Source organism: Copadichromis virginalis, linkage group LG14 (genome assembly GCF_057382275.1).
Source record: "Copadichromis virginalis isolate Kocher_CV1m ecotype Utaka linkage group LG14, C_Virginalis_male_GT1.1, whole genome shotgun sequence".
NCBI lineage: Eukaryota > Metazoa > Chordata > Actinopteri > Cichliformes > Cichlidae > Copadichromis > Copadichromis virginalis.
This window is the reverse complement of record NC_140631.1, coordinates 9,978,002-10,004,069: the sequence shown is the minus strand read 5'-3', so window position 1 is coordinate 10,004,069 and position 26,068 is coordinate 9,978,002. Positions and strand designations below refer to the sequence as shown.

At 40.4% G+C, this 26,068-nt stretch overlaps 3 protein-coding genes across 3 annotated transcripts; 1 reads left to right on the top strand and 2 right to left on the bottom strand.

The window, feature by feature from the left end:
- Positions 1 to 5,725: 5,725 nt before the first annotated feature.
- Positions 5,726 to 11,607, top strand: mrps22 (mitochondrial ribosomal protein S22). The gene is made up of 8 exons (XM_085479241.1): positions 5,726 to 5,877; positions 6,232 to 6,389; positions 6,493 to 6,657; positions 8,059 to 8,202; positions 10,022 to 10,105; positions 10,332 to 10,477; positions 10,597 to 10,705; positions 11,228 to 11,607. Exons 1-8 carry the CDS (start codon positions 5,751 to 5,753, stop codon positions 11,318 to 11,320), a joined length of 1,026 nt encoding a protein of 341 aa, XP_085335367.1. The 5' UTR covers positions 5,726 to 5,750; the 3' UTR covers positions 11,321 to 11,607.
- A 78-nt stretch (positions 11,608 to 11,685) lies between these two features.
- On the bottom strand, positions 11,686 to 23,269 carry LOC146693394 (coatomer subunit beta'-like). Its single transcript, XM_085479239.1, has 22 exons — positions 22,945 to 23,269; positions 22,338 to 22,475; positions 22,084 to 22,170; positions 21,765 to 21,891; positions 21,325 to 21,473; positions 20,874 to 21,020; positions 19,323 to 19,422; positions 19,097 to 19,239; positions 18,722 to 18,921; positions 18,346 to 18,456; positions 17,117 to 17,205; positions 16,908 to 17,014; positions 16,658 to 16,801; positions 16,398 to 16,528; positions 16,005 to 16,212; positions 15,570 to 15,680; positions 14,979 to 15,193; positions 14,774 to 14,866; positions 14,348 to 14,528; positions 14,119 to 14,190; positions 12,647 to 13,618; positions 11,686 to 12,566 (listed from the first exon to the last, which is right to left on the bottom strand). Exons 1-22 carry the CDS (start codon positions 22,945 to 22,947, stop codon positions 12,483 to 12,485), a joined length of 3,612 nt encoding a protein of 1,203 aa, XP_085335365.1. The 5' UTR covers positions 22,948 to 23,269; the 3' UTR covers positions 11,686 to 12,482.
- A 786-nt stretch (positions 23,270 to 24,055) lies between these two features.
- Positions 24,056 to 26,068, bottom strand: LOC146693393 (retinol-binding protein 2-like). The gene is made up of 4 exons (XM_085479238.1): positions 25,920 to 26,068; positions 24,666 to 24,844; positions 24,459 to 24,560; positions 24,056 to 24,201 (listed from the first exon to the last, which is right to left on the bottom strand). The coding sequence occupies exons 1-4, from the start codon at positions 25,990 to 25,992 to the stop codon at positions 24,148 to 24,150; spliced, it is 408 nt and encodes a 135-aa protein (XP_085335364.1). The 5' UTR covers positions 25,993 to 26,068; the 3' UTR covers positions 24,056 to 24,147.

Below are 26,068 nucleotides of genomic sequence, written 5' to 3'. Positions count from 1 at the left end.
AAGTTTTAAATCAAACAGTCAAGATGCGGTTGGCACTCTTACCCACACAGCAAGAAGTTCCTTGCTCCGTCATGCTGATTAGACTGGTAAACTGGGGTTTCTAAACTGGGTGCAGCTGTGGATGTGAGCATTAATGGTTGTCTGTGTCTGCGTGTTAGCCTGTGAGAGACAGGAGACCTGTCCAAGGGGCACCGCACCACTCACTTCAGCTCCCCCACCCAGTTTGGATTATATAAGTGGTTAAGAAAAGGAGTGAATGGATGGGGCAATCAAGATCGAAGTGCAGATTTTCAGCTTGAATTTATGAAGTTTTAGGGATTACAGTTATTTTTATTTATACCTTATTTTCAGAGGCTCTAATGTAACTGGAAAAACTAACATAATTTATATAAAAGGATTGTTTTAAATACTTGGATGAAAATTCTTTGCAATAAATGATGGGAGAATAGAACCAATTAGTGATTGTTTGATTTTTTTTAAACCCACTGTGGTGGTGTACAGAGGCAAAATTGCAAAAATTGTCTTTTACGGTATTAGATTAGACGGTATTAGATTAAAAACACTAAACACATACCTTGCTGCTCAATTTTCTTTTTAAAAAGTCAAATAAATAAACAATAATGTCTATAGAAGTGATTTTTTTTTCTCGGCCTTTGAATTACAGAGTTTGAGAGGGAGGCTGCTGAAGCCAGTGTCACTGTGATACCCCCACCCGAATCTTTTCCTTCCCTCCCTCTCACTCCTGCTATCACTACGTCTCCTCTGACCTTCCATCTGCCCTCTTTCTCCCATCCACATTCCTCTTCAAAGACGGGATGGAGGAGGCAGAGGAGAATAACACTGGCCTTGAGAGCCCACTGCCAAGCCACAACAGCTCATGCACTCATGCACAGGTGCATATCACACACACACACACACACACACACACACACACACACACACACACACACACACACACACACACACACACAGCAACATTCTTCATATTTTTAACTTACATGAATCCATTTAAAAGCAAATCATTCATACATGGCCTTTATCTTTCAACAGGAAGCCTCTGGAGATAAAATACCTCTTTTATAAGAAAGCTGCTCAGAATAGAAGAAACAGTCAAACTCACAAGGCTCATGCAGTATACAGCGCACAGCAGTAGGATACAAAACGTCATGGCTAATAGAAGTCACAAGTACACATGTTCGCGTTATAAATATTTTTTCTAATCTTGAATTGTTTCTTTATCTCATAGCGGGAAAAACTGTAATAAAGGTTGTTAATGAAGGTTAATAATGTTAATAATGTAGATGTTGTCCAATTCTTTGATATTTAGCATTCAGCAATTACCTTTGTGCAATAATAAAAATGATGAAATATGCTGTCATTTGATGTATTCACACTGTGGTGTGAAAACATTCATTCAGAATCATTTCTGCACTCTGGCACAGTCACAATATGACAACAATGAAAAGAAGCACGATAAAGAAGCACAAAGTGACAGAGGAGAGTGAACACCTGACACACACAGAAACATATTTAACTGGTGTATGGATTTATATCTGCATGCAATATTTATTTATGCAACTTATGGTTGCACTGCTGTCCTTCTTTGGCCAGGACACTCTTGTAAAAGAGATTTTTGATCTCAAGAGCTCAATTTTTTCATGGTTAAGTAAAGGTTAAAAAGAGGGGGAAATAACAGCTTTCGTATCTATTTTTGCATTTTTACATGAAAAAATCAACATCATAAAAAATGATAGTGCCATATAACTGCACATCATTTTCAACATTGAACTCTTTTTTAAAAGTGTCACACACAGTTGGTAGTGTGTGTGTGTGTGTGTGTGTGTGTGTGTGTGTGTGTGTGTGTGTGTGTGGGCGAGGGGGGGGGCAGACTGTATCGGGGCCGAACTGACAATGGCGAGCTGAAAAAGTTGAACTTATTTGTTCCAGCATCTCCTCTCACAGCCCTGCGTTTTTTACACTCCAGTTGTTTGAGCACAGACATCCTCTTCACATTCTCTCTCTCTTTCCACACACACACACACACACACACACACACACACACACACACACACACACACACACACACACACACACACACACCTTTCCGTTTCACCTCGCTCTGAACTCGTTCTCCGTTGACCGTGCAGAAAGCTAAATAAACATATGCGGCAAGTCATTCCCAGAGTGCCCCTACCACCACCACCATCACCACTCACCCACCCACCCACCGGCTCACCGCACTCCTCAACCCTGCATCCCCTCTCCCCGATTCATCCCATCCACCCCCCCTCCACACCCAGCCTCTCGTCCACACTCAGGTTTCACCTCTCAGCTTCCTGCTGCTCCCAGTCACGCTGACACACACTCTTACACTCAACCTATTCACTGTAGCCAGAGCAGCAGTAGAAAAGTCCTTTTCATTAATAGAGCAGAAGTAACAAACCTTTATTAAGAAGTCTTCCATTATAGATAAAGGCTCATGATGAAATGACACTTTCAGTAAGAAAAAGCAGAGACTGGCAGCAAAATATATTTAAAATATATATTTTTTAAAATCACTTAAATTTGAAGTTTATTCTATCACATTTTTATAGTTATGAATGAATGAACAAACAGTATTTGTTACAGCTGGTGGAGGATGAGATTGTTTTAATGGCTATATGGCCTTTTTATTTAATATTATCCATCATATTTTCAAAGATGATCATGCATTTAGGAGTTAATAATTAAATCATTTCAGCGTGATTTTTCTGGAGTTTTTCAAAGATACTTCAGAATCTTACAGTAAAACCCTTAAATCTGTGTGTGTGAGTGTTGCACATGTACTACGACTCGACAGTAAGAATTTTAATAGATAGATAGATAGATAGATAGATAGATAGATAGATAGATAGATAGATAGATAGATAGATAGATAGATAGATAGATAGATAGATAGATAGATAGATTAATTGAAGTGGAAGTAAAAGTACTTGCGGTCATTTAAACCTCCACAGGATAGACACTAATTCTGTCTCTGTCTCTCTCTGGCTCTGTGCTTCGGTGGCAGGATTACTTTCTGTCAGCAGTGTGACAGCTGTGTACATCTGGTTGCGTAGGGGCCTCTTACATCTCAATCCACACGTCGTTTCGCCGGTGTCTGGGCCTCCGGATTCACTGCCACTGCTCACCTCATTACCAACTGAGCCACACCTCCATCTGTCCGTCTAATATCTAAATCCCACTGCAGATTAGTGGGGGAGTCGGGGCCCGGAGGAGGAGGAAGGGGGTCGAGGGGGAGAAGGCAACTAAGATCCTGGCGGAAGAGTTTGTGCATGGCGCATGAAGTTATATTAATGATCCCCATGGCTATGTGGTGGCGGTGGTGATGGTGGTGGTGTTCGGGTGGAGGGTAAAGCGGCTGCATTTTGGGTTTGCGGACTGTGGTAGCATGTGGGGGGCTTGTGGCTACTGTCGTTTGTGCACACGAGTGTTGAAGGACAAACAGAGAAAGAGAGAAACTGAGAGAAGTGCCGTCATATAAAATCTAGAAAAGACTTATTTCTAAAGTTTCTGGTCTGCAAATAGTGAAGGTCAGCTGCATGACAGCCTTCTTTTCAATGCCTGTCTTTGTGCATATGTATCGCCTGTGTAGACAAAGTCTAATTTATCCTTTTCCTCTGTGCCACAGAGTCACAGTGATGGTTAAATACTGGACTGGATCTCACGTTCCCTGTTGAATTATCACTATCGAATGCTATTACTCTGGTATTAATGCCTTTAATATAGAGCACCAAATGTGGAATAATAGTGCTCCCTCATACTCTAGTGACATTTTCTAAAAATAAAGTGTTGCTTTATTATTGAATCAGGCTTTTTTTTTTCTTTTTTAAAAGAGATACTTTTAGGTTTTTTTTTTTAAAGTTTTGTTTTTTTTATTTTATTTGTTTTTAAAGCTTGGAAACAATTGAGTGTCAGTCTGAGAACTATATTACAGTATAAAAAACCCTGCCAGAATTACCCTTTAATCCTATTTTACCATGCATCACAAAACATATATAAAAACATTAAAAGAAAGCTTGTGGTAGGCCTGCTGAACTAGTTCAAATCAGTACTAGACGTTAATTGCACCTCCCAAGATAATTCAGAGGTGTTATTTCTTTTTTTTTTTTAACTTTTTTTTATTTGTTAGTTTTTACTATCTTTTATACATTTAATAATAGTGGAGAAGGATATGTTTGTAATATTAATATTACTCTAGACAAATTAGGCATCATAGATGATGAAATTACCTTAATCATTCTAAAGTAGAGCCACCATGGAATTACAAACTATTTCAAACATAAAAGTGACTCACTTAAAAATAAAATAATAACAATATCTTGGAAACTTATATTGAAAAAGATCTTGGATTGAATTTCCAAGCCAAGCACTTCCGCTAATGATTACTCATTATCACTTCTTTTTAAAAAATATTTTCTTTTCATTTTTCCGGTTGGCCAATAGACACTGCTTATTTTTAAGTCAAGGCTGGAGTGTCTATACAGCGTTGATAACATGTGGTTTGATTTTTTGTGTGTCAGCAACTGACTCACTTGCCCTTAATTGCCCTCTCATACTCGAGAGGGCAAGTGACTAAAATGCTCCACCGTTCAAGGGCATTTTCAACCGCATTAAGCAAAACTTTCATCCTTTTTACTCGCAACACTTTTCCACATTTTCCCACACTGTCTCAGTTAATCTGAAGTAAGAAAAAAGTGTAAAACACCACTGTACAGTTTTTGCTCGTTCTTAATATTGTAAATATTTGAAAGCATGCATTTTCTTGAAGCTATAAAGTCATCGACAACTTTTTTTGTTTAAACATATTACACTATTTTTTTCACCGTTAAAGTCTGTTAAAATAACAGAATTTCTTAAATCTTTTCATATTCTTTAAAAAAATGTTTCAAAAAGTGGGAAAGAGAAAAAAAACACAGTCTTGACCGTCTAGCGTTTTATAGCTACACTTAATTCTTTTAGTCCCACACTGCACAAACTTGGTGTTAAATAGGACAAAGTTCAAAACACCCAATGGGTATTTTTTGAGACAGACCTATCTTTACATAGAAAAAAATGTAGCATATGTTTTTCGCTGGAAGAAGAGTGTGTAATTTATCATCCAGACAGATTATCCAGTTATCAGACAATTCAAGAACACGCTGTAATGGCAAGTTAGGAATGTGTGTGGGCTACCCAAAGTTAATCCGCACAAGAGGAACAAAAAACAAGAAAAAAAGGTCTTTGAAAATCTGATACAATGGTACGACATTTTTGAAAATGAATTATTTTCCAGTGACCACACTAAGGTCACAAGTGAACGCTTTCATAAGGGACTAATCGCATGTGGCAGCACAGTGCCACCTGGTGGATATTTTCACTGAGATTATCTTTTAATGGAATTAACTTTTTTAATATTCTACAATGAAGTTTTGTTGTAGACAAGTTCTAAATATCAATACATTACCAAAAAAATGAAGTACCCAAAAACAACAAATTAAAAAAGCTTCTCTTTTTTTTTAAACAGCCACAGTTTAACACTCGAAAGAAAAATAGTTTTAAATTGCTTAATTATTATTAATTTAAACTGCGCAAGCTATGAGAAAGCAACAAACAAATACAGGTGATTTTATTTTATTTTTCGTAGCGTTGTGTAAACATACTACATATCCCATGATCACTTGGGGGCGAGGGTTGAAAGGTCCTGTCGCACAGATGAGGTAATAACAAAGATGGCGGCCCTCGGTACTGCACGGTGCTTGTTGCGGAGCTGCTCTGGGGTGAAAAATGTGCAAAGCAGCAAACAGATACTGATGAGGTCTGGCGCGAGGACTTTTTGTAGTGAAACACAAGATAAAGGTGCGTTTTATTGCTGGTAACATGACTGCAGCTCAGGCTTCTTCGTCGCTGTAATGCTGACCTTGTAGCTCGTTGGGCTCAGCAGTTGGGGTGCCGGTGACAAACGCTCACGGACGCTTTATTGTCGCTCTGCCTTTCGGCACCTATGTGCAGCATGTAAAGGCTTAGCTTCTTTTACAAGCCGCTGTATTTGGAGGTGTTGGCCAGTATAGTCGATGCTTGCTAATCCCAATGAATGATGCTATACAAGCTAACTTCGTCTGGAAAGTAAACAATCTACAGTTAAACATAACTGTCACCAAGCCAGACTTTGTAAATTATTTAACTCATTAACTAGTATGTCTTTCTCTGCAGCTGCTACAGACCATGCAAAGCCCCAATTCACCGATTCAGCTGTACAGGACATCCTCACCAGGATTACAGGCCTGGACCTGCAGAAAGTGTACCGACCAATTAAGCAGGAGCTGAAGCCACCCACGTATAAACTCATGACGGATGAACAGCTGGAACAGGTGCCCTGTTGAAGTGTTACAGAGTCCACCCCTTTTGATCGCATACATTCTTACATATGTTGGTGTTGCTTTTGTTTCATCCAATCCTTTTTTTTGATTCTAGGCAGTCGAGTTAGCCAAAGAGCGAGCTAAAAAGCTGCTGCAGATGCCCCTTGTGTTACAAGAGAGGAAGCCCATCAGCGATGTGCTCTGTGAGGATAAGATCCTGGATGGCATGGACACAGCTAAATACGCCTTTACAGACATCACCTATAATATTCCACACAGGGTACACACATCTTGCTTTGTGTGTGTGTGTGTGTGTGTGTGTGTGTGTGTGTGTGTGTGTGTGTGTGCGCTTAAGTGGGTATTAGTTGGCTTCCACAAGTCGATCAGCCGCAGTCCTGGCAGAGCAGTAGTTACCCTTCCACATATCCAACGTGCGACTCTCGTATAGGATGCTCCGTTTTATTTGCTTTAAGCTACATTTGCATCATATCTGCAAGTGACTTTGCAATCCACTTCCACCCCAGCTCATCTTTTCATGCTGCTTCTCATTTAGTCACCATCACTATTGCTTTTATTGGTACCTGCTCTGTGCCAGACTGCCATATATAAAATACAGGCTTTTTATTATAGGGGTCCTGACTGACGTGAGCTTCCATAATATATACATCTCTATGCCCCTAATTAGAGCAGGGTGATATGACCAAAAATATTTATCACAATATACATTTGAAAATGTGCAATAATGATATAATTGACACTAGACAAAATACTTTACAACTCCACAACTTTATTAGTGCAAATAAAAAAACATCAATGTATTTTCACTTAAACAAGCAGCTGTTTTTTATGTGCATTAAAGTTTAACAGTGCAAATTCCTCGCTGACAGTTTAACCAAAAGGCATTTCCAGTGGAAATTAGCTGACATATCCTCAGCATAATCATGTATAATATCCACAAAACTTAAAAAGAGGTTATACACACACAATACGGTAATATTATGTTGAAGCACAGTACGTATCACTCCGCGAGGCTCCTGCCTACGATAGCCATAATGCTCCGACAATCCATCCAACGGTGTGGGTTCGTAGCTTAGCAAAGTCGTACTAAAACATTTGACCGATGTTCGAGCGCCGTGTACCACATAAAATCGTTTCAAGGTCAGTAAACACAACCAGAATTCATACATAAGGCACACGGGATTATAAGGGGCACTGTCGACTTTCAGAAAAAGCAAAGGATTGATTTTAAGTGTTCCGTATTTTCCAAAAAACACGGTAATAACGATGGCCCGCTAGCATGCTCTACCAAAAATAGTGCTTTGTTGTGTATCTGACGGACGAAAGCTAAACCAGTTCCACATCACTGAAGTTGCAGCATTTTTACAAACAAATTCTGGTTCATTCGTTTCATTCAACAACCCGCTTTCGCCCTTCTTATTCTCCGTCACTGCCATGCTTTTTCCGCCATATGAAAACAAAGGCACTGCGCATGTGCGTTTCACCCATATTCTATCGCGATATTTCATTTTCTTGCCCAACATTATACCGGTATTACCGTGAACGGTATGATATGGCCTAGCCCTACCCCTAATTGCCTAAAACTCACCAATTTGATTTAGCTTTGGATTCAAGAATGTTACTAAAATATACCATATATATATTCTGTATGTCTTTTCAACAGGAGAGATTCATAGTTGTACGGGAACCTAATGGAATCCTTAGGAAGGCCACTTGGGAAGAGAGAGACCGACTTATCCAGGTCTACTTCCCTAAGGAGGGACGCAAGCTCACTGCACCACTTCTGTTCAAAGAGGAGAACCTCAAGGTAGGACCTAAGAATTCTCCTACCTCTCTTTCTTTTTAAATGATATTCCATAAAACTCCTTCGATGCATCTTTTACAGAGCTCAGGTTTTATAAGCGGCAGCAGCCTTCTGTAGACAAAGGCTTCATTTTATGCCCATGAGTTGTTCCCTTTTATTTTTTATTGGTCGCAGTGAAAACATCATGTGCTGAAAGTGTTACACTAGAGTGTGGTGCTGGCCAACAGCAGATACTTGGCCTTGAACTGCTGTAGTTAATATGTTTAATAATGGTTGCCTTCCATTTATGTCTGCCTGTTCCAGCGTCGTTTTATTCTGCATGCTGGGCTCATCGTCACAGTTTGCTGAACACTATTAGCCATTATTGTGATTTGTTGGATCTGTGATTTATTTATTTATTTTATTTATTTATTTTCCCCCAGTATGTAGCTCATGTTTGCTCTGATATAAAATGTGTTGATGTAATCTACTTTACTTTTTAAAGTTGTTTTTTTATTTACACACAGTCAGCATAATCCTTGTTTACACTGATGTTCTATTAACAGGGCTAACAAGGGAAAACTCTTGTTTGGACCCCATTTTCCAAACTTCATGTATTTCAGAATATTGCTGCTTGTATAGCATTACCGTGGATACATTGTATCCATACATGGGCACCAAATTTTAGTTTATTATTTAAATTGCAGATACAAATTAACTTTTAAGTACCAGAATGGTAAAATCAGTTCCTTTTGTAGTCCACCAGAGGGTGCTGTGGGGTTTTCCTAGCCAGGTCAGCTATGATGATTGTCAGCATGCAGGAGGAACGTTCATTAAACAAATGGGCATCAGAGAAAGAAATGAGAAAAGCACCATCTGCATTAAGATGAAAAATATGTTTGTTTGTTTTTTACTTTTGTAACAAGCCCGGGATAAAGGTGCAGTATGCAAGTGAAATACTCTGAGAATGTTACAAACGTGAGGAGTTGTCTCATGCACCGCTATCCTGAAATACCTCATGTTAAATCAGATCAGTCAAAAAACAACTAACACTTGACCTACTTATCACGATTCAATTCAGTAAAACTTTTTTGATCCCGAAAGTTGGCCTGGAATGAAATGAGAAACCTACCTCACAGTTAACGGTGAGCTAAGAGAATAGGGTACATGCTGAAGCCACTGGAATGAGATATGTGACACTGTCACAGTGTTTTATCACAGATGCAGCCCTGTCTAGGCTGTACAGAGGAGTGAACTGTAAGGCCGAGGAAAGTTAGTGTAGAACACAAAGGGTTACATTAAGTCGCAGGCAGTGGAGTCATATGTGATTAATATGGCTCATTTTGTCTCAGAGGAGCGGTGACTGCTGTCTCATATTCTAAATGTATGTAATGGTTCACACATTTGCATTCAGTTGTTTGACTAGAATGTGATACAAACAGTTTGACAGGTGGGTGCTGCATTTACGACAGGTTTTAATGACAATGTCGGTCCACCTGTGTGCCTAACAATAAAAGTCATTCAAGTGGAAGAGACTGAAAACCTTGTCAACATTTGTTTTAATTAATAAGATTAAGTTTCTCACTGGAGGCCATAATTTGCAGATAAATCGCAGTATATGTTATTGCAGAACTCAGCATATCACAAAATGTTTAAAATCACAAAATATCACGAGTGAAGTGTTGTGATAATATCATGATCTACACATTATTCTGTCCATTTAAAAAACGGCTATTAACCATGACTGACAACTGATCATCACCTCATGTTGTTCATTGTCATTGTGTCTGGAGGGTTTTCCTCAGTACACTGTTACCCACTTAAACCTCTTTCTCTTCATTAGTTGGTGTTTTCCCAGGACCGCCATGAGGATGTGTTGAACTTGTGCCTCGTCCAGTTTGAACCAGACTCTTCAGAATACATCAAGGTAAAATACCAGTGACCTTGTGGTATTTTGACCTCATCGTTGGCTGCACTGAGATCTGTAAACTCTATCTAGAACTTGTTATGCTGTGAAATTTTCTGTCTTTTTATATGTTCTCTGCTTCATTTGATATGAAGTGAAAAAATGTGCATAATGAGTGTTGTGCTGATTAATTACAAATGAGCTAAATCATCAAGGTCTGTATTCATTTAATGTGTTTTGTGTCTAGGTACACACAGCCACATATGAGGACTTGGACAAGCATGGCAAATATGATCTGCTGCGGTCCACCAGACACTTCGGAGGCATGGCTTGGTACCTAGTCAGTGTTCGTAGGGTGGATGGGCTCATAGTGGACATGCTAAAAAGAGAGCTGTGAGTTTTTTTTAAGCATTTGCATTATTTTAGAATTGAGTTACATTGAGTATGTACTCATTGTACCTGCTGGCAAAAGCTCTGATCTGAGCCTTCAGTGTGTGTGTTGGTGTTTCCAGGCTCCAGGATGCTGTAAGCCTCGTGTCTCTGTTCCACATGGTCCACCCCCACAGTGAGTCAGCCCGGGAAGCTGCCAGCCAACAGGCCACAGGCACCGACCTGCTTAAGGTAGTTGAACTGTGACAAACAGTGTGCCGATTTGTATCTCTGTTTGGCACTTGAGTTCATTTGAAGTCTGTTTAACGTATTGCTATTTGATCTAGTTTATATAAATGGTATTCCTGGATGTTCAAGGCGAATCAGGAGTCAGTATAGCTGTTAAGAGGTCAAATCTAGGCTGTTTCCTGCATTAGACGTTTGGGTTTTTACTCTAAAGTGGGAATAGAGGGACCAGGTCCAGGATACATCAGGTCTTATTTGTTCTCACAGGCCTTCAGCCTTGAAGTAAGGGGGAGAGACACTGAGAATGACAACCATTTAATGTGAAAGGTTAGCGGCAGGAGGTGTGGGTGTGTGTCTGTCTTCTACATTCAAGGCCTCTCATTTAGTCACAGTTGATTTCGAAACCCAATCTTAGCTGTGTTTACTACGTCCAGTAATAATACTATTAATACTGTGATTGCACTTTGACTGCACTTTAGTGTAATTGATCTCTTTTCTTTTTCTATTTACTCACGTGTGCCCCTTCAGATCTATGCCCAGAGGGACTCCCAAAGGTCGGGCTACATCGAGCTGGCTCTGCAGGCCTATGAACAGACTGCTGTTGAGGGCTCTGCTTCATGATTGGTCCATACCTCAATAGAGAAATGCTATACAGAACGTCTGGAAATCCTGCCTCTCATGTATAAAATATGACAGTTTGTTGTTTTTGTGTTGGGCCAAGAGTAAAATATGCTTCTCCAAAGGAAACCTTTTCACATCACAACCAACAATTTGAAGAGTTGGCTGCAACGTCTTGTGAGATACTTTAAGATGTTTGTTTGTTATGCGGAGAAATTGTCAGTGTGGTTCTTTGAATCAAGCTTCATGTCTGCTTATATCATGTACATAAAATAAATACAGCCTTTGTACTTGAGTGTCATGTTATTGGAATTATATTAGAGACTGTGGAAGCTCCTTTAATTTACTCGCCAAGAAAACAGTCACAGTAGCATGCAGTTTTTATTTCAAACAAAGGAAGCAGAAAACCATGTTAAACACACTAACAACAGCAACATTTTGTATGTTTTTGATCATTTAATAAGCTTAGAAATAAAATTATGACTTTATCATTTAAGACAATGCATAAAGTGGAATGGCATGCGGAACATTTAACTCACATTGAACCGGTGCAATGGTAATTTGGAGTCTGATAAAATGCTGTGATGCTTGTGGGAGAGGTATTGCGATTCTTTCCTATGAAGGCTATGTTTCTGTCAGCAAGTAAAGCGTGAAGCACTTAGATTTGAGACACAGCAAACCCCAAAGTATTTATTTAAAGATACAAACCATTTAAAATAAAATCATAAAGGCACGCTAGCAACAATGAAGAAATGCCTATTTGTCTGTCAGTACATTTTTGGCTTTAATACACTGCATATGCAGATAGTGTTAAAATACAGCCTGGTCTCATCAGAGTTGTGGCTGGAAACCAGCAAAACAGCTCTGTCCCACTGAAGCATAGACGGGCTTCCTAAGGGTTTTCACGGTGTCTGGCATCGTGCATCGAGAGCAGATACTTTGGGATTTGTGGGCTGCAAGGTAGGTGGGTTGGGCTTATTCCATTGTGTTCGATTAGTCTGGGATCTGGGCAGTTGGGAGGCTGTTTTTTGTCGTGTTTGGATAAGGGTTTAGGCCAGAACTAAGAACGCAAAATGCCTAATAATATTCACTTCAGTCTTAATTATTTTGATTTATGAAACTCGCATCACTGAACAGAAAAAAATGGCTTGTGAAAGGCTAGTTTCTATTCACCCAGGAACTCTTCATCTAGGTTGACATCTGTGGTGTCAATATCCTCCAGGTCAAAGTTGTCCAGATCATCCAGAGCCTACAGGTGTAAGGCAAAACGATTCTGGATTTAACATTCATAGCAATATTAGTGTAACAAACTTATAAACCTTTGTTTACCTCATCATTTGCCTCGAGGTCCTCTGGCAGTACCTCAGGTCTTTCAGGACCTTCCTCTTCTGCTGCATGGCCTTCTGCATGAGCTACAGTGAGGGCTAAAACCTCTGGCTCAGCCTTGTGAATAACAGGAGGCTTTACTGGAAGTTCTCCAGTTTGTTTCTCTTGTTCTCGTTCTTGTGCTGGGACAGGCTTCAGTACTGGCGCTGCATCTTCAAGCAAGTCTAGCAGAGGATCCAGGGTCAGCTCCGGTAAAATCTGGACAGCTGCGTCCAGCGCTGGAACATCTGCGGTTTCAAAAGAGATGAGCTCCTCCACTGCTGTGTGTGAAGGTGCTGTTTCTGGAACAAGTTCGCACGTAACAGGAGTCTCTTCTGTTTCTGCTGCTCCACCCATTGAACCTGGAACTTCTGAGGCGATCCCATCTTTTTCCAGATCTTGATGAATGATCATTTCCCCAGGTGCTATAGGCTCGGACGTAACTTCATTATCGACCGTCAGACCAGCGCTAACCAGGACATCCTCAGCTGCTAATGCCTCATTTGGCGCTTCTTGTGTTGTTAGAGTGGTTTCTGTTTCAGAAGCACAAACAGCAGGTGGAGCTTCAGTTTCTGAAGATAATTCCTGAACGTCTTTCTTCATACATGACCTGACATCTTCCACAGGACTGAGCTGTACCATCTCAGCCTCCTCATCAGGCATCCTGGTGATTTCCTCTACAGAGACTAGAGTGTCTGCTTTAGTGCCCACCTCCACTGCTTTAAACTCGCCTGATTCTGACACTGCTTGTTCTTCTGTAGCAGCAGTAGGAAAAGGGTCTGCTCCTCTCAGGACAGATTCTACTTCACTTGCTGAAACGGGATCAGTCGACTCTTGTTTTACTGAAGTGTCCTCCTCCACTACTGCAACTTTTGAATATTTACTTTCTGTTACTGCTGGCACACTGGTGGCCTCACTAATGCTCTCTGCCCCTTGCTTTAAAGAAAACACAGAACGATCAAATTCAGAAAAGGAGTTGCAGTGTTTGCTCAACCGCTGGCTTTAATTATCTGTTTAAGTTATATCTTTTTTAAAATTTGGATACTACATTTAAGTTTTACAGAAGGAGCAACACTGTTCTCTTTCATGCACCATGTGCCAGACGTGGTGCATGAAAGAGAACAGTCAAGTGTGAAAGGAGCTGAATCAGTGGTAAATTTGAATGGGTTTTTTTCGCTTCTCACAGTGAACCATTACAAATCTTTACAAATCTTTTTCATTTTTGTTATCATCCATTAGCTTATATTGTTACCCTAAAAACACATATTAGGTTAGGATATTACACTGTAGTCAAGATACCATGGAAGGAAATTAAAAAAGACTGGTATGCTGCTGTGACATTTAGAGTAGCTTAGGCACTTATTGACACACAGGAGCAGCCTGTTTGACTGCACTGACTGAATGAGCATGTGTAGAGATGAAGACTGTGCTCTCACCTCTGAGTCAGTGATTTCTCCTTTAGGTCTAAAACCTGCTGATTCCTCCAGAAGACTGCGCTCTTCATTTGGCTAAAGAACCAAAGAAATGGGAAAAGTGGGATCTCAGACTCTTAACTTATGTTCAAAGTATGAACAGCTATAGTCCAACGAGCTTTGCAGAAAATGCAAAAAATCTTAGATGCTGATTTAACTTTGAAAATACAGTTCGACTGACTCTCGCACTGACCGTAATGAGAGGGTATTCTGAAGCAGGTCTGACCCCGACATGAGTCTCCTTCAGGTACTGCTCAGCCAGCAGGGCTTGCTGGAAGCCAGGGAACAGGTTGGTGTACTGGCTGGGGTCAGCCAGAGCATCTGCTGCCTTCTGGTTGACCTTGGAAAGACTCTCCTTCCAGAGTTTCACCACCCTGAAGGAAGAGAGGCACACACATGGCCACAGTGATGCATAATATATTATAGAAATTCTAATTAATAAGAAAGAACATTTTTCTAAAAACTCTGATTCAGACTAGTAATTATTTCAACAGCTGGGAGGAAAACAGGCACACCAAGTGATACATGCAGAGGTTCTTCAGGACACAAACAGATAGGCCCACAGGCAAAGAGTGTTACACTTGGACATATGTTAGGTATTCATTAGAAGCAGCATTACCTTGAGACATGGCTGGGCACATATGTTCTTGCCAGGAATGCAGCTTCTGGCAGTCGATCTGTTTTGATCAAAAGGTCCAGACATTTGTCCACTCTGAGCAAGTACAAAAAAACAAAGATGGTGGTGACAGAAAAAAAGAATAAAGTTTAAACACATAAGTCAGTTTAAAAACCTCCTTTGTGCTCTTTACCCCTGACGCACTAACCTCCCCTGCAGGAAGTAGGTGAGGAAGGCCACGTTGGTCTTCCCATCTCTCTCTGCCCCCTCAGCCAGTTGGCCCACCATGTCAACGTTGCCTGAAGTGGTGGCCAGAAGCAATAATCCCCCATAATCCTGAGCTTGGTGGAGACACTCCTGAGCCAAGCTAAACTGGCACTTTGTAGTTGCAAGCTCTGCCAGCTGCTTCCATTTTTGTTCTGACTGACTCGGCCCCCGCGAGCAGAGGTGCCAAAGAGACAGGAGAGCGGATTATCTCAGGACGAAAGGCATGAACCTCGACAACAAAACACTGTAAAGCGGTTACTAAATAAGGGACACCGGGTCTGTGACTCACACTCTCAGGCTTGTATAGGGGAAATAACTGATTCTGCGCACATTATGCATCAAATTACACAGCTGTTGATTAAAAAACAAAACCAATAATCATTGATTTATTTATGTGAATATACACCACACAACTATTCCACTCTGTAGCTTTAGCTAACTTTAGCATTTAGCTCAGAGTAGCACAGTGTCTAAAGACATCCTTACATAGCCGCTAACATTTAGTAGCTATAGAAATTGTCCAGGCTCTCACCTCCACTTTCAGGGCCAGTTGATAGGCTGTCTTGAGCTCTCCCAGCTGCAGAGCAAGTTCAAACTTATGCTCTGGGTCATTGGACACAGCGAGGGCCTGCTGCCTAAAGCCCTACACAGCACAAAATAACAATGTCATTAGTCTATATTCTGTATATTATCCTTTCTCACTCGTTGTGATGGCCAGCAGTAGAGGCTAGATATATGAAGCAAAATGAATAGGGGAAAAGTGACTGCGTGAGAAGCCAAAACCCTTGCATGATAAATATGTTTTATAAGAAACACACAGAAATTCTGCCCAGAGGTATCACACCATCTGGCTGCCTCATGTTCTGTAAATTATGCATTCGTCCAAGTCCTGAATTTTTACTCAGCCAAAGGAGCAAGAGAAGCACAAAGATGGATTTTCAAGGTAAAAGCTGGCATGCAAACATACCTGTTTCTCCAAGAAGCGGGCTACACGGGTCTGCTGCTTCTTGGGAATCGTGGGTAGAACCTTGTCAGCAGTGCTGAAGTCCTTCCTCATGACAGCTGTCTGATATTCTAGCACAGAAAGCAGCAGCGAATAGCTGATAACGTTCAGCTCCTTGTCTCCGAGGTAGAGACGGTCATCCTTCGGGATGTAGCCCAGCAGATACATCGTCCTACACCAAAGAAAGACTGTCTGTAGTTTTGAATTTACTGGATAGCAAGTGGAAATAAAACGTGAAATAAGACACTAAATGGATTCATAGCCATACAACAGATTTTGCAGCATTACAGGAACATTTATGAATATGCCAAGGAAAAAAAAAACAATGGATTTGCAGATACATATTTGTGAGTTTACCTGTCCATGTGAGCAATGGTGATTATCTCTCCTCCTACATAATAGCTGAGTCTGTTAACAGAGCTGGTGTAGATGAAGCAGTCTCCCACCCAAACCCCTGTCTTTACCACCTCTTGGACCTCCCCCAGCACCTGACCAGCAGGAAAAAGAGGACAGACATAAAAGAGATTGAAAAATGATCTAAAAAGGTAACAGAATTCTTCTAAGACGTCAAATTTTTACTTAAATAGTCTAGACAATTAACCATGTGAGTCTCTGACCTCAAAGGCAGCCTCTATCCCATCTTCTGTCACCCCTTCTTTAGACTCCTGGGCTGTGGACACTCGCTCTGGTAGGTAGCGCAGCACGAAAAAAGACTCATCTGTAGCGATACAGACGAGCTCCCCAGAGTCAGACCACAAGACCTAAAGACACAATTAAAAAAAACAAAAACAACTCTTATTAAAAAGCCACAGTAGTAAATTTAGTATCGATTTAAGCTGATAAAGTGCTCATTGGATTATAGCTGACATGTTTAGGCTGGATCTCAATACGCCGGATCAATTCAGAGCTCTCCCAGTCGTAAAAGGCCAGGCCGCTGTTTGACCTCACTCCTAGTAGGAAGCCACCAAAGATGCCTGTAGGGATGCAGGATAGTAATACATAGGCACAGATACTCACACATATGCTCTCAAAAATATATTCAACAAATTCAAACAAAAACGTGACATGAAACTCACCTTCAGCTCCAAATTCGGGTTTGAATGTCTTCTTCTCTTTGAAGTTCTTAAATATTTTGACCACACTGTTGCTTTCTCTGACTGCATACCTATAACAATATTTATAATAATAATAATGATAATGTACCAGACCACAGGGGACTTACAGTAAGGCTAATCAGTCCTTTGACCATTTTCACGAGTACATATTTTGGGTTTATGTTGACAGTTCGATGAGCAAGTTTAAAATCACTCTCCATATAATCATTAGTTATTATTAATCTCTGGCTCTTCTTCACAGCATGTTTTTGTCCTCTCTCTCTCTCTTTATCCCCAAACAGTCTCAGCAGATGGCTGCCGCTCCCTGATTGTCCGGGTTTCTTCCTGTTAAAAGGGAGTATTTCCTTACGATTGTTGCCAAGTGCTTTACTCGCTGGGGGGTTGTCTGATAACTGGACTTTTTGCTGTATTGCTGTAGGGCCTTACAATAACAAAAGAGCCTTAAGGCTACTGCGATTTAGCAAATAAAACTAAATTGAACTGATTTGAAATTGGACGATGTGTAAAATGTAAAAAAAAAAAAAAAAGAGAGCAAGAACACTTTGCAAATCATATGAATGCTATGTTCATTTGCAAAAAGTACAAGGCAACATATCAGGGTTTAAATCAAGGAAGTCTGATTTTATCTTAAGGTTAAATTCATTTGATGTTACTATTACCCCTGAGTTACATCACATTAAGAATATTCTGTGATTTATTTTTTTTTTTGGGGGGGGGGGGGGGGGGAACTGATGATGTAGATTTTTGAAAGCCAAATATATTTCAATTCTTGATGTAAAATATAGATATTTAGCTGCTCAACAGAGCCTCCTTTTTCATATTTCTTATTTCAAAATGAGCCAAATGGTTTTAATGGGCGATAGTTCTATCTTGCAAACAGGCCCATTTACACACCTAGACTCTTTTACTATCAAGCAACACTTCTGTAAATAGATTAAGATTTGCACTGCTGAAACAAGCTAGGTCTTCCCTAAAAATGAACTCAGTCCTCAGACCTTTTTTGGAAATTGGGCTGTACCACTCACCCTATAAAACTGCAACTTTTTACAGTGTTTACTGTTTCCAGTATTTACTCTGAGCTAATCAGCCTCTGCATATTTAGCATACGTGTGATATTGGTTTTCTTATCTAAGTCAGCACAAAGTACATTTTCTAAAATGCTGAGCCTTAATGTAAAGGTAAAGACTTACTGTGAAGAGTCATGTGCCCAGATAAACTCCAGAGCAGAGCCGAAGCTCTTGTTCCTCAAAGCCATGGCAGTATAGATGATATACTCCCCATCCCCACACACCACTACAAATCTGTCAGTGTGCAAATATACAAATTACACACATGATTATCAAATTATACTTTAAGATTTTTACCCCAAAGACTCCGTGAGCACGCAGGCTGCCACTATCTTACCTGCACTGAAACAATCATAGGCATTACACAATCACACTGCAGTTAGACATAAATCCAGTTCAAGTCTAATTTACACTTTAATAACGGTCATATTTTGGTTAGAGGAAAAAGAAAGATTAGTCAAAACCTCATGCTGTTTCCACCCAAAGCCTGGCGCTTTACCTCCCATTAGGGCTGTGTCTGATTGTCTGGGGGTAAATCTCACAGCTTCCCAGGTCTTTCACACTCAGAGGGAGCCTCTCTCCATCCCTTATCTCAGTCTCTGTCAGTGCCTTTAGGTTGGCCTGCTGTACTTCAGAGTGACGAGCCCAGATGACCTTCCCGCTAGAGTCCATGGACATGACGGGCTCCACTCGACCAATCTGAAACAAAGAGGGAGTGGATGAAGAAGGATTAAGAATAATAAAGGGAAACAAGAGAGAAAGGTATATGAAGAAATGGAGGACGGAGATGTTACATCATCAGCTGAATCTTAACCACGCCACTACTTAAAAAGTCTATTCAGAAAATCTGTGAGAAAACTACAAATATAACTACCTTGATGATGATGCTGCCTTCATCAAAGCCTATAGCCACACTGTTGGAGCCGGGCTGGCCACATATGCACCACACCCGCTCCATGCCATAGTTGAGTGTGTTTTCCAGCCGGTAGGTGTTGGAGTGCCACACACGAACAGTGCCTATGGAAAGGACAAAAGGTCAAACTTTAAGCAAGATGCCGTGCCCATTTGGGAGCAGAAACATGTACCAATGTTTGACCCACCATCTTCAGCGCCTGTGAGAATGATTGGCAGCTGCGGATGGAAGCTGACGCAGGTCACATTCTGAGCGTGACCTTCCAGAGTCTGAACACACGTTTTGTTCTAGGGAGATAAAGCACACACTGTTTCTTGTTCTTTTCACATGTGGTAAGTTTTTTATATGAATGCACATGAACGTGTGTGAATTGACTATATCAACGCTGAAGGACAACGACTTTGCATATAATGGCTATATAACACCTTCTTACGTTTACTTCTACTACAGATGCACCTCTTACTGTTGCAAAATTAAATGGGAACAGCAGAAATAGAAATGGTTACATAGATATGGTTTTGCTTTCCATTCATAATAACCATATGAGTTATTTAACTGTCCTGATTTAGCTGTATTTAGAATAAAAGGTGTTTATCTTTAAGCCTTTTTCTTATTTTGCTTTTTAGCATGTACAGTGTACATACATAAATTGTACCAGATATAGAAAAAAATCTAATACAAAGGCCCCTAATGTCCAAAGTAATAATGATAGCACTTAATTGTGTCTAGTTTTTAGCTAATGAGAATCACTATCAACAGTCCCAAAGAAAACAAACACTTCATCAGGGCAAGGAAATTTCAGCTATGGGTACCAATGTTGGCTACAGTTTAAGGCAGACCTGAGAGTCTTTCAGTTACGTCTTCAGACTATATTTGCAATCTGTGCTTCACACGCTGATACACACACACACCTCAGCCGCCTTAACTGAAAGCAGCTTTGCCCAAATGTTGTAGATGGAAACCAAAGATGAAAGACTCCTTGAGTTGAAGCTGTCATTAACCTTGAGTCAGCACTACATGTTTTTCATATTTTTACACACTCTGGTAGATTGTGGATACTTTTATACAGTGCAGCAACATCACCGCTGGCTCAGAGAGCTAACTTCAAATATGAAACTATCAAAAGACTTGATAGTGCTTGATTATCTATTTTGGAGTGGCGATGAGAGTTTGGCCTTTTGTCCATCATTTTCCATGTTTGCTTTTATAGACGAAAGAGGAGTTACACTGATGCAGGAAAGATAACAGTGTTACCATTTGAGGGACCGTGTTTTTTATAGTGTTGATAATCAGACCATCCAAAAATCTCTGCATTACATTTTTTTGTTGAGTGAAATTCTAATATTTTATTTATATATTAGCCCTAATTAGCAGGTAGCTGTGTCTGTGTCATGCACTATGTACAGTGTTTGGATACTCCTTGCTAACCAAGCTAGTTACTGTTAGCGGATGAGTTAGACATGAAACTTTTCATCCACAAATCAAATCAAATCAAATCAAATACAAATGATCAAACTGAAGGCTTGAAAATAACAGTGGGTAATATGTCCATCTTTTATATACAGGTTATGGTGGAAATATTTTCTTAATACTGTAGTGTGTTGTTATTGTATTTATTGTTTTTGTGTACCTCTTTGCATGTTTTGTATAATAGATGTCACATAATTATGGCAATAAACTGTTTTGATCCTAGGGTGCAGAAAGGAAGAAAAAAGCAGTCTAGTGTGTTTGTGATAACCTGATAATCCCAGATCTTGACCAGGCGATCATCAGCCCCTGATATGAGGTACGGCTTGTCTCCGCCACTGTTGTAATCAATACAATTCACTCCCTTCTCATGGCCCTCCAGAGTAAAGTTGGGAGTCTTGGAGCCCAGCTGCCACACCTACAGTACAACAATTGAGTTGTTTATCACTGAGCAACTGAATAATGTCAGCAAATTACTGCTCCTGTCTCACTTAAATTGTATTGTTAGCAGTAGTGTTTCTCAAAATGAAGACCACCAATCCCCCTTTTCTTCCTCCTGTAGAGAAACTACACCTGTGTGTTCCTCCTTTTTGTCTCCTTTAACTTCATTTAAACTGAAAAACACTTTCATTTCTTCATGGCTTACAGCGGTCTTCCTTGCCTGTTCTCACAATTACTTTCCTGTATTCGCTAGGTGTGCTTGTGTGTGCGTATGTGTATACCTTAATAGTCCTGTCCAGAGAGGCACTGGCAAACTGGTTGGTATCTCTGGGGTTGATGACAATCTGCATGACATAGTGAGTGTGTCCCTCAAACACCTGACTGCACAACCACTTTCTGTCCCAGTCCCACAGCTTGATCAACATGTCATCTAAAAACACGGAAACACGAGAAACGTAATTTCAATTCAATTTTATTTACACACCGTAGCACCACATCACAAAAAAAAAGCCAGACACGGAAAGGCCATCCAACTGCTGTGATCGGTTGGGGTGAGGGAAAAGGCAAGGAGAGAAGAGCGTAGAGAGGCAGTAAACAAGAAGCAGGAAAAAACATGATGATGATGATTACAGCTTGCAAAGTTTAAAAAGTTACATGCATGAGGTCATTTTATATGAGAGCATTTGTGTTTATGTGAGTATGTGTGGTGGCAGTTTCCTACCACTGCTGGTGAGGATGTACGGCTGTGTGGGGTGGACAACGATGCATCGGATGTAGTCAGAGTGAGCCTCAAACAAGTGAACTCTCTCCAGCGTGTTGTAGTTAAACACTCGGACCTGCATGTCATCCTGCAGACAGTCAAAGAGATTTGAATTTCTCTGCCAATTAGAAACGGGTCATCTACCAAAGCCAACATTACACACAACAGACTCATTCTTTTTAACCTTAAAACTGTCACATTTGTATTGGTATTTGCACAAAAAACATACAGTAAAAATAAAAGATTTGAATCAGCAGTGCACATGAATTCAAATACTTACGGCTCCAGTGATGACCCAGTGTTTCCTGGCTATGAACTTGGCCACTCTTACAGGCAGATCACACAGCTCGAATGTTTTCACTATCGTCTACACACAGAAAAAAGCCCCATGCTGTCAGACTACATCACCATTAAAGACATCAAAAGCACAGATGAAGGAAGATGAAAAGATTGGTTATTTCATGTAACCACTTAACGAGCGATTAGGGGGGAGATCAAACGGCTTTGTACAAATGTGCAGAGATGGATGGTGACCTGTGTTTCATGGTTCCAGACCACCACGGTGCCGCTGTAGAGGCTGACCACCATCCACGGCTCAGTGGGATGCAGGTCCGCACTCTTCACCCGGTCTGACCGAGCTGTCAGCTTCCGCTTGATGTCCAGTCTCAGAGGCTGTGGAATAAGAGTGAAAAGACAAAGAGATAATAACGCTGCAAAAATATGTTAAAGTAAGCTTTAATCATCCAATTTTGTCAGTAATCAGCGTGTCTCAGCTGCGGTTTGATTTCAGTTTTTGGCTACCTTGAGGGTGGGGTTGTGTCTGTTGATACTTCCCATACCAGATTTTATATGCATGCCTGCTCCATAACAACAAGTCCTTTCAAGTCTTTGCATAACTCTGCTTATTTAGTATTACGAATGCATGTTCAAAATATCCAACAACCAAAGGACAAAAGTGTTTTTTTCAGCCTTTTCATTGTCTCATTTTGAGAGTTTAAGACATACAAAGTTATTCCAAGTTATTATGTCACAATTATTATGTCGCTGACAAACACCCTTAAAAAAACTGCAAACGAAATAACTATAATTTTTTTCTTAAAGAATAGTCACATAAACAGTTTAGTGTTTCAGTTGTACCTACCATGGCTGCACATCGGTGAGTCTCTGCGGTGCTGTCCACTGTAAATACGGGCCTCACTGCTGCCTGCCTGTGGAGCTCAGCGGAGGAAGTTTCTGTAAGAAAGTTCGAGGAGCTTCAAAAACTACCTCCGGTACAGATTTTCCAAAATAAGCCTGAACGCCCAAATTTCAACAGCGTTATAAAGCCGAATATAGAACCACAAGGCTCAGTATAAACACCCGTCTTGTAGATTTTGCTAGCTTTAAAGGCGTTTGTGCAAATAAGTGACTAGTATTTCTTCAATAACAAGATGCTAGCTCTGCATGTTCACACTTAGGAAAGCTAAGCTAGCAGTTGTTCTGCACATATAAATATGGTTCAGAAAATACCATTTTACAACAGGTTTTCTCGTTATCAGAGCTACACATTAGCTGTGAATAATTTTTTAACTATTAGGTATAGTAATTAATGCAACACTAAATATATAAAGGTAGATATTTCAACAAGTTACAGTGGGCTATACGGGATAGACTGTATCCCGTTTTACAGTATGTATGCAGGTTTATATATGTGCTGCTTCCTGTTTTTTGGGGGTGAGCACCATTTCAAACACATTTCTCAGCAACAGCATAAATCTTTTCTTGTGAAGACAGAAATTTCCAGCCTGTGTATCTCAGCCGCTGTGTGATTTACACAGCTTCCTCCAACGTGGATTCTTGCGCATTTCCTGTAGAGGCAACACACGGCATCACTTGTACACTTTTACCTCCGCATTTGGTTCTCAATAATTTCCAAGCAAATTATTATTTTGGTCTTTTATTTACGTTTGTCTGACAGAAGAACAGATGAACGTTATTTTCTGACGCATTCCTTTATTCATTCTGGCGTGTATAATTAGTATTTCTCTGTTTATAGTTTAGACATCAGACATTATTACATACATTACTTACATATCAGAGAAACCTTTAATTATAAAAGTTAATTTTAATGTATAAAACATACACTCTTTATGTGTTTAAAAGCCTGTACTTTTTAATCCAGTGCTGGATTTATGAGCAAGGTTGGACTTCACTTTTTGTATGCATTTAATAAACAAAATATATCATATCAAAATCACAGTAAATTAGAAAAGTTGTGTGACATCAGTTTATTGCAGCTCTCCATAATCACATTTAAAAAAAAGACACAGCAGACGGTTTTGTGCAGTTGAACTTCATTCCCATGTTATTTCGCCTTCTTAAATACTTGGTGGCAGATTTTGTCGAGAACGTGGATTTCCTAGAAGAGAGGGTACAGACCTTCAGACTTAAAGTCCAACATGGTGCAACACATGTCTGTCTAGATTACACAACAAGGCTGAGCCCGCATGTGTGGTTTTTTTTTTTAGATAGTGATTCATTATCTTTGTTATGACATTTAACTGACTTAATGGATAAGATTCCAATAAGTAAGTTTAACTGCTTTTGAAAGATTCAAAACACAAGAACATCTAAATATATGGTGGAAATTTCCCAGCATGTCACATTTTTTCTTACCAGGTGTAGTAGGTCTCCCTCAATCCAGTGTCTCCAGCCACGATTTTCTTTCTCCCCCTTCTGAACACACACCAGCTTATCCCCATCCCAGGTAACTAGTGTCTGTTACACCACAATATAGGACAAAGACATAGCGCTTAATGCATCACTGGTTCAACACAAGGTGCACTTGTTAAAGGTTCTAGGAGTAAACAAATTCAGTCCTACCTTGACCTTTCGGCTGTCCAGTCCCTTTGTGTACTCCTCAAACTCCTCACCCACGGTGAAGTTGACTTCGTAGTTTCGGAAGGTGCTGAGGGTCTTCGTTTCAAACTTGTCTCCATTCTGGACTATCACTTTCGTCTGATGCAGGTGGACGGCGATCTTCCTGGTGGCAAAGTCAATGTCTGCAAGCATGCAGGGATGCAAAAAGTGAACGCAGTGTCAGCTGAGGCATCAACTCTTTGTGGGTCTGTGAAGAATATTCTGTCCTGTCTTTGTGTGTGCGTGCACACACCCAAAGCACACATCCAACAGAAATACACACAACACCACAGGCCACTTATTATGATTCCTCTCCTGCCGGTCCTTTTGACAGTTTTGTTTACTCTTTAAAAATGACCTTGCTCCCAGTCAGAAGAGGCCTAAATGAGTTTTCCATCCTGCTCAGTTTGGGCTCTGCCAAAGAGAACCACCCATCCTGACCGTTTAGATATTCATATCCCATTTGCCCTAAAGTGAAAATTCAATTTCTTCCCATCACTCTTACAGATGAGGTCCCTATATTTACCCATCTAAATGATATTTTTGACCCATTTCCATAAGGATGTCATTTTCCCATCCGCTGGATGGAAATGAGGCGGAGGCATTGAGGATTTCCTGGATTTCGTGTGAGCCGAGTGTACTGAGGGTTGTTTTATGAATTGCAGATAGAGTCGTGAATAATGAAAGTGTTTCTGGGCCTGATCAACGACACGCCAAAAAAAAAAAAGAAAAAGGAAGGAGAGCCTTTTTTCCCCCTCCTTTTTAAAAAATTGACGAGCTGGCCCGCTGCCTGATCCAGGGTCGGAATCTGTCTTCCATTTCTGCGGATCGTGGAGGATGAAAATGCAGAAAGGAGTGAATCAATATTTATTTGGCGTCGTAACAGATGGCAACCGCTCACAGAGTGGAGGTTAACTCGGCCTGACAGCAGCTCAATGATGAAATGAAGCAGTGCCATAGCACTCTTCTTTTTTTTCCCTTCCTCTTTCCACTGTCTTCATCTGTCTCTCACGCTGCTGCTCTCTCATCTTTTCTGTCACACACATGCTAGATTTCATGCCCAGACCTTCCTGTCTATTTGGCTGCTTTTAATTACAGCACTGTAACTGAGCTACAGTAAGCTACAGTGTGTGTTTTTGGGTTGGTTTTTTAAAGAAAGTTGTCAAGCCAAATTGTCTCGTTCTATGCCGTATCAGATGTTGCATGAGCGTGACTTACCGAGGGCTTTCATGATGTCCTCAAAGTTGTCATTGCTCACCATCTCCCAACGTCCATTGTAATCTGCAGGCATGTTTGACTGGTGTGCGTTTGAAGGCAGGAGTTTACTGTAACGTGTGTTTGTTAAGCAGAGCGAGAGAGGCAGTGCG

Excerpts from the sequence above, each read along its gene's own strand:
- LOC146693394 (XM_085479239.1), bottom strand. Across the intron at positions 18,457-18,721 it reads AGACACAGCCCTAATGGGAG|ATTTGTAGTGGTGTGTGGGG; the intron begins GTAAAGCGCCAG and ends GCACACTGACAG. Across the intron at positions 14,529-14,773 it reads GTGCCCAGCCATGTCTCAAG|GGTGGTGAAACTCTGGAAGG; the intron begins GTAATGCTGCTT and ends CTCTTCCTTCAG.
- LOC146693393 (XM_085479238.1), bottom strand. The coding sequence starts at position 25,992 with ATGCCTGCAGATTACAATGGACGTTGGGAGATGGTGAGCAATGACAAC. Across the intron at positions 24,845-25,919 it reads GGACATCATGAAAGCCCTCG|ACATTGACTTTGCCACCAGG; the intron begins GTAAGTCACGCT and ends GCATGCTTGCAG. Across the intron at positions 24,202-24,458 it reads AGGGAGACCTACTACACCTG|GAAATCCACGTTCTCGACAA; the intron begins GTAAGAAAAAAT and ends CCTCTCTTCTAG.
- mrps22 (XM_085479241.1), top strand. The coding sequence starts at position 5,751 with ATGGCGGCCCTCGGTACTGCACGGTGCTTGTTGCGGAGCTGCTCTGGG. Across the intron at positions 10,106-10,331 it reads ACTCTTCAGAATACATCAAG|GTACACACAGCCACATATGA; the intron begins GTAAAATACCAG and ends TTTTGTGTCTAG. Across the intron at positions 10,706-11,227 it reads CAGGCACCGACCTGCTTAAG|ATCTATGCCCAGAGGGACTC; the intron begins GTAGTTGAACTG and ends GTGCCCCTTCAG.